This window comes from Lonchura striata, chromosome 11, assembly GCF_050655825.1.
Source record: "Lonchura striata isolate lonStrDom1 chromosome 11, ASM5065582v1, whole genome shotgun sequence".
Taxonomy (NCBI): Eukaryota; Metazoa; Chordata; class Aves; order Passeriformes; family Estrildidae; genus Lonchura; species Lonchura striata.
In genome coordinates, this window is record NC_140713.1 from 11,887,171 (window position 1) to 11,898,350 (window position 11,180).

Genomic DNA, 11,180 nt, shown 5'->3' on the forward strand with positions numbered 1-11,180 from the left:
TAGCTAATCCTTTTTGCAATTTTTTTTTCTTTCTCCCAAGGTTAATGCTAGAGATTCAATTTCCTTTATTTCAGTGTTATCACCCACTCCAGTGAGCAAAATTAACCTTCTCACAGAAATGCCGTTCCAGTTTGATAATGATTTGATTTAGTGTCTTGTTATTGATTTGTTTTCAGGGTTTCATGTTGAAATAGATCAAGTTTCTGACAGCCCTATTACTGTTAAAACTCCCAGCCAACTGACTTGAATTCACCTCTTACCAGTGAAGAGCTCAGCAGAAGGTCCACCCTTGATTTTGGTGTGGCTTGTAGGCCCCCAAGAGAAAATACCAGTGAGAGACTCACACAGACACAGCTGAGGCATGGGTGGGGAAAGAATTCCTGAGCCAGCTGTGTTGTTAATCTTAGTAACAAAAGAAGGACTCTAATGACTTGCTAAATGAAATGAAAGTAGCATGTTCTACATAGAGTAATGGGCCCTATTACTCCCTGGTATCTTGCACCTGCAGTGCATGGGCCTGGGAAGCTCAGATGTAAAGCAGCACTGAATCAGCTGGCCAGGCATCTCCAAAGTCTGTGGAGTTACTAAGAGCTCCCTAGAAAGGAGTGTGACTTGACTTACCTAAGCAAAACCATTCTGCCCCTGGTTAGCTAAACAGTGAAATGACCAGGAATGTGGCTGTGGAGGTGATAGCCTAAATCTCTCACTGCATTTTCAGATACACACAGAAAGGCTCTGATGTACCAAGCCTTGATCAGGTGTTATGGACTCTTTGAAGAAAAGCGAGTTCAGTTTCCTTTTGTTCGCAATGCTTACTGGAACTGAACCAGTGTAGAGGGTAAGAGGATGAATTCAGTGCTTACCTGGCTTCTGATGTATCTGTACCTTATTTCATCTTTGATATTGCATCAGAGGCTGGAGCACAGGTTTTACATAATGTGCACAATAAAACTCAGCATTTTCCTTCAACACTTTGCCAAATTCTGCTCTGATACCTCAGGCTAAAAATCTTCACTATTGCTATATTTTTATTGAATCAAGTTTTTTTTTCAAAAAGGAGCAGAAAAAGAAAGTGTGATAGACTGGAAAAAGGAATTTCAAAGGCTAAAACTAGAAATAAGCCCTGAAGTCTTCATAAATGTAAAATATTGTAAATTTTATGGCTTTTTAAAACTCATCAGCAAAATGCATATATAGTCAGAGCATAATTCTGACTAGGAATTTTAACATCAAAGGGCAGGTAAATGTTGGTCTTAATGAACATGGAATATAGGGAATGTAGTCCAATCAATCTTCTCTATGGAAAACATGGTCCACAACACATTTCTTAATTGCATTATCCCTTTCAGCTTGTATCATGTTCCAATCAAACACGAAGAGTAGGAGAGTAGTTGTCTGATATTTTAAGCACGTCCTGACATTGTGTGGAATTCTTATGAGCTATTTTATTAGACTTATTTTTCCTATTTGGAAACTTTGTATTTAATGAATAAATATATTCCTCCCCTTATGTAGATGGATCATCCATGCTATGAAGTATGAACTGAAAATCCGTGCTGGGGATATGCCAGCCAAGGACTTGTACCAGATGTCCCCCAGTGAGGTGAAGCAGCTCCTGCTGGACATTCTGCAGCCTCAGCAGCCGGGCAGGTAACGAGGTGTGGGGCTGTGGCTCCCAGTTTCATTCAGAAATGTTCAGGTACATTCCATTCCTGAACTGCTCTGTGTGCACCTGAAATCACCAGGCATCTGTAATCAGTTATGTAATTTTTTTTAAGGGAACATAGCAAAAATGCACTTTTTCATTCTTTCACATGGGCCCAGGTTCCAGAATTGTTTCTTTTCTATTGCATATTCCTTTTTTCAGCTTTATCTTTTTGGAAATCTCTTTACTGCCACAGAAAAGAGATCTGTCTGCTATAATGTGAACTATTACATTTTTTGATGTGGGGAAAAGAGCCAAAAATTTCCCAATACCTCCACTTAAGTAACTTGTAAGAACAGTTTATCTGCTGTTCAGGGACTGCTTTCTTCTGAGTTATTATGAGTAAGAGCAGATGTTCTCTAGAATTCTTAAAAGATAGTGGTACTGCCTGAAACTTGAAATCTTTTCTCCAATCTGTAACCAGCTGCCAAAAAGAACATTAATTGTCATATCAAATATGCAAGACAAAAGTTAAAACTGCAGTATTTTCACATAACTTTATTGGTAAGAGAGAAGTCAAAACTCTTCTTCTTGGTTTTAATTCCAGTTAAGTTAAACTTTGGCACATAATATTGCTGGTAATTTCCATAGTCCTTGACTGAATGGGTGATGGGCTTTTCCTCAACAAAGGGGAATTATACCACACATCCTGCTGTTAATGTTCCTGCTTCATTCAAAACACACCTGTGTTTTTCCCCAATCTATAATCCCCGAGAAAAGAGCTCCTTTAATCACTGCCTCATCTCTTAGTCCCATGGGCTCTGTTCTCCATCTCCCAGATGCTTTTCAGAGCTTTGGCTGTGCTTATCAGTTCTTGCTGTTTAGGTGCTGTCTCTGCTCATGTTGGTGCTGACACTATCCTGTAAAACCACAGCAGAACAACCCCTCTGCAGCATCTTCCATTCAATATTAATGCTTTTTAGGAAGCATTTGGTCAATCTCAGTAAGCAATTCAAGCACCACCTTTTGTCAGAGATTTTACCTGCATTGCCACAGCAGCTGCTGCTTGTGATGCCTGTAACACACAATGGGTAGGTCACTGAAGGGCACTTGGGTTGAGTTGCTTGAGTTGCTGAGGACTTCTTTTTTTGGGTTATCTGAGTACAGAAACTCAGCATATCCTTCAAAACTTTCAGTCTTCTAACTTCTTTTCTAACTATTTCCTCTACAGTATTGCTAACTCATTTTTCCTTGCCCATTAGTGACTTGTTTTTAAAAGTTTTCTTCCTGCCAGGAAATACAGAATACTATTTTTTTTCCGCCTCCTTTTATTTTTTTTTCTTTTTGAGGATAGCTTTTCCTACTTTTGGGATGTTTTTAGAAAAAAAAATCTCTGGTAATGTGATACCATAGCTCACTGCCAATTAATTTGTCATACAGAAAGGGATAATGGTCCATTTACCTCCCTAACAGTCTCTCCACAACTAACCTCTCTCCGAGTTTTCACAGAAGACATTTTTGCTAGCACAGACTCCACAGATTGCACTTTTAAATCTATTTATGTAGGTCACAAGATTGCAAGAAACTCTTTTTAAATGGAGCATTGTTCTTTTAATGGTTCAAGCAGTTCTGAAAATCACTTTGCTTATTCAGTTTGCATGACTCTCTTCCTGACCCTATTAATGTAGACGGGTCAGAGCATTTTTGACATCTTCAAATACTACTTCTTTTTTTTTTTATTAAGAAAACAACTTGTAATTTTTACCACACCCCTGGTTTTTTTGCTTTTATGGAATTTTTTTTTATCCTAATCCAAGGACAGAGCTGTACAGAGAGTAAGATGAAACTGTCATAGTAGACATGACTTTTTGGTAGTTCAGTGTTTAATTGAGAAGTGATTGATGAGAAATTTTTTCTTACCTTGCCATGTTTATCCAATACAGTTATACAGGAAAAGAGCCCACACTGTATCTTGACTTAGCCCTGGCTTTATAGGGTTAACTTTAAACATCTCCTTTGTTCTCAGAAAGTGTATCCCAATTACCTAGAGCTCAAACCTGTTCAGCAAAGGCACCACTTAGTGATTATTTTTTCCCATTTATGCTTTTAAAAAAAAAACCCAAAACAGAAAAAAAACAAACCAACACTGTCTGCTTTGTCTTGTGGTGTAGCTGGGAGTAAGCCACACTAAGAAACTTAAGTGTAAAACCATGCATGGAGTTGTCAGTGTTTTCTTTACTGGCTGTATGTCAGAAGGAATTCTCACCTTTTCTCCAGTATTTAAGAGTAAAGGTTTTTTAATGCAAAATATTTTAGTAATTTCATCAAGCACACTGGTGTCTGCAGGAGCAGGTCACTTTACAGAGAAGTGTTTTTATTCTAAGCATGTCATTTTAATCTCTGAATACAAATGGAGCAAAAACTAAGGCATGTTGCAAAGAAGTAATTTAATTATAATTTTTCTAGAAAATAAAGTGTGTGTTGATTTTTTTACTTAAAATTCAAAAAGCAGCTAAGGACTAAGTAACTTCTATGTCAAATATATTCAGGACAGCCACACACAAGACTTAAATCTGTCTTGTGAATCTAGCAATTAATTCATAGCCGTGGATACCACTTCTTCAAGTTCCATTGCTGGTATCTTAAACACTCTGGCTAAAGTCCCATTCCTGTAGTAACATGGAGAAGAAAAAATAGGAAAATTAAATTCCATACTTCATGGTTTTAAGTAAAATGTTGGAATACTTCTGAAGGCAAAAAGGATTTGTAATTCATGAAGAATATGACTCAGTTTGCTCAAAGGCTTAGTTGTACAAAACCATTCTGTTGAATCTTCTAAATTTGCAGGCCACTTATTTTCTACAGATCATCAGGAAAAACTCCTGCCTTCAACAATTCTGCTGAAATGCGTTTTTCTTATATGATTAGACCTGATGAATTTGATCTGCTACTGTTACTGGCCTGCACTGGATGTGTTTCCCAGTTGCTGCTGCTTCTGCAGCTCTATAAATCCCAGACAGCCCAAGAGATCACACCACATTGTGATCTCTGCCTGCTGAGCCCGTGTTTGCTGTAGGTGCCCCTCGGCAGAGCAGAGCCTGCACATAGTGCTGTGAGCGCAGCACGGCTGCCTTGGGTCACTGCTCAGCTGCCACTGCCAGGGCTGTGCAGAGCCTGTGCTGAGGCTGTCCCTGTTGCCCACAGGAGCTGGCTGAACAGGAGGCAGCTGGATGGCTCCCTGAACAGAACTCCTGCGGGCTTCTACGACCGCGTGTGGCAGATCCTGGAGAGAACCCCCAACGGCCTGATCGTGGCAGGGAGATTCCTGCCCCAGGTAATCCCACACACAGGCTCAGGCACTGCTGCTCCACCTGACTACTAATGGTGAAATTCCTTATCACTAATGGTTATTTTATGCCATCATGTTTTACTTAGAGTAGCTTGTTATTTGGGGGAAAAAAAAAATCAAGTTTTGTTTCATTTGGAGTAAAATACAATTAGAACAGAATGAAAGCAAATAATTTCTATTAAAGCACATTTATAAAACTGTAATTGTAGAAGATTCTTTCCAAGTCATGAGCTCTGAAATCTGCTCCTTTTTTGATCATACTATTATTTCTTAGTTGAATATTATTTGTTCAGCAAGGAAGTAGGCTCTGCCTGGGGGTGGGTTTGATTTAATGCACATGGTCTTTGAATAAAAGTAGGATTTCTTTTTCAGCAACCAACCTTATCGGATATGACCATGTACGAAATGAATTTCTCCCTCCTAGTTGAAGATATGCTGCAAAACATCGACCAGCCACAATACAGGCAAATCATCGTGGAGGTCTGTGGCCAATAATTAATGACATTTTCTAGTGTGCATTAGTATGTTACAGCCTAAAACAAAACAAAAAAATAACTTGGACTTAAATACTTGAAGAAATAGCATTTTCCATGTAAACATTTGCTTTAGAGGTTTTCTCCATAGATTTTTATGATTAAACAGGTTCCTGTTACATGTTCAGAACAGAGTGAGTTCAAGATGTTCTTCCCCTTCAGCAAATATTAATGACACTAGAAATACAATTAGGTCAGAGGGGGTAAAAATATAATAATTCCAGTGTAGCTTTCCTTCAAGTCCTTAGCCCATGTCTTTTCCTAACAATTTCCTAGATCTAAGGAAAACTGCTCTAAAATAACCAGCTTGCCCTCTGAACCATTCTTCTTTCCCGTTCTGCTGAGGCTGTCCAGTGAGTAGCATTACTCTTCTGAATCAGTCACCTTCCCATTTCCTTGTGTTCCTCATCCTAACAGGACAGCAAGAGGCTGTTTGAATCCTTCCCCCCACTGCAGACAATATTTGCCTCCGGAACAGATCAGGAGCAGCTGCCCCCTTGGCATCTGTGCTGGCAGCAGCATTCATTGTTAGTCCCCAGGGCTGTGCCCCTGGTGCTCCTCCCCAGGAACACCAAACCCCTCCCAATTCTGTCTCACAGCTCCTGCTCAGGCTGGTTGCTGGTACTCTCCCAGTTTTTGCTAAAAGATAGCAAGTACCAAACACAAGGTAACCAGTGCAGACTCCACTGCTTACTTGTAGTTGTTACAACAGGACACTCACTGTGTTCACCTTCCCATTTAAACCCTTTTCACATGTAAGTAACGTAAACTCTGGTGAACTGAAACTTTAGTGCTGACTGTTCTCTTTGGTTTTGATAAACTTTGTCATAACAGAATTTTAGCATCTGTGATTATGCCTCAGAACACCAAATGCTGAGGTTCAATGTTTGCTGCCTTTCACTCTCTCCACAGCATGTGCAGCCACACAGTGAACAGCATAAAATGGAAAATAACTTCCCTGGCTCCCAGCCAGGTTAGATGTTAATGTCAATCATTTACACCATGCCCTTACCTAGGCAGTCACCAGCAATTGAAACCTTTCATAAAAGCCTGCTTTTCCAGTGATTCTTTTATCAAGTCAGAATTCTATTATCTGTGCACTATCACCTGTGGCATTATTTCGTTTCCTGCTTGAAAGAGACACATGCAATTACTAGCAGTGCTATTATGTAACCTGAATTTAAAAAAATGAAATTTAAAGTCTTAACAATCTTTTTCTGCCTTCTAGTTGCTGATGGTTATATCTGTTATTTTGGAGAGAAATCCTGAGCTAGAGTTCCAGGACAAAGTGGACTTGGACAAGGTGGTGCAAGAAGCATTTCATGACTTTCAGAAAGATCACAGCAGTCCAAAGGGAGCTGAAAATCAAGTGAGTAAAATATTGCTGTCTTACCAAATTTACCATTCTTATTGAAGTTACTTCTAAATGTTAATTCTGTGCAGTTCAGAGTAAAAAGCAATTGACAGAAGTTCAGAATGAAACACAAATAAGAAATTAATATACCCAAGGGCTGCCTAGGTCTGCAAAGAGCCTCTAAGCAGCAATGAAAGAGATGCACTTTATTGCTGAGTTGTAAATTCAAAATGTTACAGTAAGGAGAATATTCTGTGCTCCGTGGCTCTGAAATGGGACTCTCAGTGAGCTGGAAGAGTTCTCCTCAAAGGGGAAAGAATTCTTTGGGAGGGACACTAGAACAGAGAAGAGTTAAAACTAACAAAAAAAAGAAACTAAAGCTCAGTGAGGAAGTGTGAACTTAGGATCTTTTGTACACAGAGACTAAGAAAACTTTAATAACCAAAGAATTCATATTGACAGTATTAAAGTATGAACCTGAGATAAGAACTGTTCTTACTTACTGATTTTTCTGTTAGATTGGCATTCATGAACTGGCAAAAGTTTGGCTAAAATTCAAATAAAGGAATAAATGCTTTTAATATTTTCTTCACTAAAATTCTAGGTTTTGTGCCTTAAAGATCTCTGAATAGTCTCACTACAAGTTTTGGTGTCTCAGAGCTCTGAAATTCTGTAATAAAGCCAGGTTTATTGGCCTGGTTGAAGGAGGAGATAAGAGTAAAATAGTGAGACAAGTCCCAGAGCTACTGAGAATGATCTTCCCTTGCTCCAGCTGACATTTTATCGTGGACAATATATCTGAAGTTATCTCTCCTAGCTCTGAAGATTCTATTGATTCATAACATTGACATGCAACAGCTCTTCCTCTTGCTGAATTTTTAGTTCCTTTAAAAGATGAGGAAGGATGTGCTGCTTAAGAACTTTCAGATGTTTCAATGTTCACTCTTTTGCTACTGGTTTTTTGTACTAAGATTTGAAAGCCAGCCAGATACCCAGCCCCAGCAGTATGTCAATTTGCACAATAACTTTTTTTAGAAAAGAACATAATTTCCTGGCAATTATGATCCTTTTGGTCCACATGATCCTTTTGAATCTTTTTGGTTGGAGGGTAGTGACTCTGTGACCATAGCAAAGCCACCCATCATCCACACAAATGGCTCTCAAGTGCCAGTTCCACACAGCACCTGGAATTTGCTAGTGCCTTTTGTGACAAGCTGTAAATCCCCAATGGCTACAAACAGAATGGAAAATTTCATTCAAACCCCAGCTTTCACTGGTGCTGCCCTAACCTCTATTGAAGTGATGGGGTTTTTTTCTCTAAGCCTAGACATACTTAGAATAATGAAAAAGAAAAGAAAAATTTTGAAAATTTTTGTCTCTTAGAGCCCCCTGATTTAGAGTTGTGACTAAGATTGTTGTTGGAAATTCAGCTTCTTCCATTAAAATTTTCTGGAACTTGGCTCTCCCATAATCCCAGGTGGATGCCTGCTGGCAGTAACTGTAACCCTGTCTGGGATTGTTCTTAGGATTGCTCTGTCTCAAGGTTTCTTAACACTGCTAAAAACTCCTGATTTGTCAGAACTATGGTCTTCCATGAAATGGATTTGCAAATATTTTGAACTTTGCTGATTCCCTGTTAACATGTAATAAATATCAAATGTATTTATTCTAGTAAGTTCAGACACACCCTAAAACTACAGAAGTCTTATTATTTTCTCCACACAATCTCTGCCCTTGATTTAATAAAAGTAACCAATTTCCTGAATTAAAGCATTAAACCTTTTTTAGAGCAGCTAATGCATAATTTGAGAGTAAGCAGGTGTTTTAGTGTCACTAACTGTGAAAAACAGGTGTTCAGTGAAGGACATCTATTTTGGTGATCTGATTAATGAATGAGTTCATGTGCTACCTGTGGTTTGGATCTTGGATTTTTTCTTTTGAAATAAATCTTAAGTCAGTTTACACCTCATGTACACCCAAGGCCCTGGCTCACCATTCTACCACACAGGCATCACACAGCTGCATGTTTTAGGAAAGCAGTTGTTCTCTGACAGCTATGACATTTTTAAAAATGTTAAGAAGGTGGTTTCTGTGCAGTCCTGGAAAACTCAGTGAGGAAATAGATGCAGGTAAGTACATATGGGAGATTTCTGACAATTGAGCAGAATTATTCTCTAGCTTTAGAGTCCAAAAAGCACATTTGCATTTTTAACATAGCTGATGTTGTTCTTGTTTCCCTGTGTGTGGCTGCTTTCCACATTCACACTAATGGCAGCCTCTGTTCCCTCTCTGCAGAGTGACATGACTGCATTCTACAACACCCACCCACTTGGAAAAAAGGGAACGTGCAGCTACTTGAGCAAGGCTGTGATCACCTTGCTGCTGGAAGGGGAAATGAAATCAAGCCACGATGATCCTTGCACCATTAGCTAAGGCTTGGCACACAGCACAGGAATTGTTGCTTTACTGAGTGTTCCATGTATTTTTCAAGCCGATTATAAGGGACTGGTTTGAAGGGTAACCCTGGCTGGTGACACAAATGCATCCTTATCCTTTGCTGAAAGAAGTGCCATTAAAGATACCAAGTGCCACCACACTTTTTCCTTTCTCAGCTATGCAGCATGAAAGTAAGCACATGAACCTAGTCCTATGGTATTTGATTAAGTTGAATGGGAATGTATTTATGATCTTAAAATATGCATCTACTGTAGCTGGTAAATTCAAGGGAACGGCAGTATGAGATTTTGTCTTTATACCTCTATTTATTTATAATTGCAAACAAGTAGAAGATAAATTAATATGCATACCAATCAGTGTGGAAATACAAAAACTGGATTATTTTCTTATTATTCTACAAATTGGAGGTGAAGTATTTCTTATTCTCTTAAGGTTTTCTTTATCGGTTCAAGTGATAGCATTCATTTACTGTGTTGGGTTTTTTAATTTACAGGTTGGTAACTTGATATACAGGTTTCATCCTAATAGAGCAACTTTTTATTTCTAGAAATACACATCACTGTATTTTCCCCATTGTTATTTAAACATTTAACAAGGGAAATGTATGGTAACACAATAAAAGTTTGTTTTTTAAAAAAGGCAAACAAGCTGTATTTAAATTAAAATAATTGAAGAAATAACTTTGTATTACATATGTTATCACGGTATTAAATAATTCAAGATACACTTATTTATCTCCTGAATGTGTGAAAACACTGTATGCTGTATGCTTTATTTTGGTGAAAATAATAAAAAGCAAATGCTTGTAAAAAAAAAACCTGTCAAAAATAAGTGACATGCAAAGAGACTACTGCTGACTGTAGTGGCAACCTTTGACCTGCTCCTAGAACCACCTTGCAGCACTGAAGTGCCGCTTTTAGCAGTACAAAACACACTTAAGCTCTAGAACAGAACCTTAAACATTTTGCTGATGAAGCTGATAGTGAGGAGCTGCAGCTCAGCTGAGCAGTTGTTGCCACAGTGCTGCCAAAGGCAGGTGCTTTCAGAGGGCAAAGCCCCTGCTCCTGCTGCTCCCCTTGCTGTGCACATTTACCTGTGCAAGCAGAGGGGAGGTGCTGGGGGACAGGAAAGCAGATCCAGAGGACACCCCCATGGCTCGGGGTGGGCCTGTGGAGTGTCTGTCCCTGGAGCAGCCCTGTGCTGGCTGCAGGGCTGCAGCACTGCCCTGGCTGCAGCAAGGTCAGCAGCAGTGCAGAACACTGCCTCAGCCACTCCTTCCAGCAGTACAACAGGACCTGGGATTTTCTACTGCATTACTGCCCTAGGAGTTACCAACTGCAGTGGACTCCACTTGTCCTTTCTGTTAAATGTTGCCTGCAGCCCTGCAGCTGGCCACGGCTCAGTGATCACATGAGTAGCAAGATCTCTGCTTCTAGTAGATTTTAACAATGATATTTGAAATGGATGTATCTCTGGCCATACAATACAGAACATAACTCTTGTCTACAAACTGTAAATGCTATTGAAAGGAAACAATCCTTTACATACAGACCCTACACATTGCTCCAGGAGCACTGGCAGTTTCTTAAGACAGTAGCTCAGATTCTGGTTTTGCAATTGCACATGATTTAAAGTGTAACTCAGTTTAATTCTTGCCCCTACTTTCTCCTTCTCTCGTCCCATTAGCACCTCAGTTATTGGTTAGCCTCAGGTTTGCTGATCTTGGTCTGAACTTTAGAACTGCAAATGAATGAAAATGCTAATGACCATTTTATCCTTACACAAACCTGGAATGAAAATCCATGCAAACTGTTCCTGTTTTCCTTTATAGCCTTGACCACA

General features: G+C 39.3%; 1 protein-coding gene across 14 annotated transcripts in view; it reads left to right on the forward strand.

The window, feature by feature from the left end:
- PHKB (phosphorylase kinase regulatory subunit beta) overlaps positions 1-10,185 on the forward strand; it is a 70,069-nt gene extending 59,884 nt beyond the window's left edge. For all 14 annotated transcript variants that reach the window (XM_077786319.2, XM_077786320.2, XM_085589554.1 and 11 more), the window contains 5 exons: positions 1,516-1,650; positions 4,850-4,979; positions 5,367-5,474; positions 6,756-6,896; positions 9,177-10,185. In XM_077786319.2, coding sequence (XP_077642445.1) covers positions 1,516-1,650; positions 4,850-4,979; positions 5,367-5,474; positions 6,756-6,896; positions 9,177-9,314 — 652 coding nt within the window. In that variant the 3' untranslated portion in view covers positions 9,315-10,185. The remainder of the gene's footprint in view (positions 1-1,515; positions 1,651-4,849; positions 4,980-5,366; positions 5,475-6,755; positions 6,897-9,176) is intronic.
- The last annotated feature ends 995 nt before the right edge of the window (positions 10,186-11,180 follow it).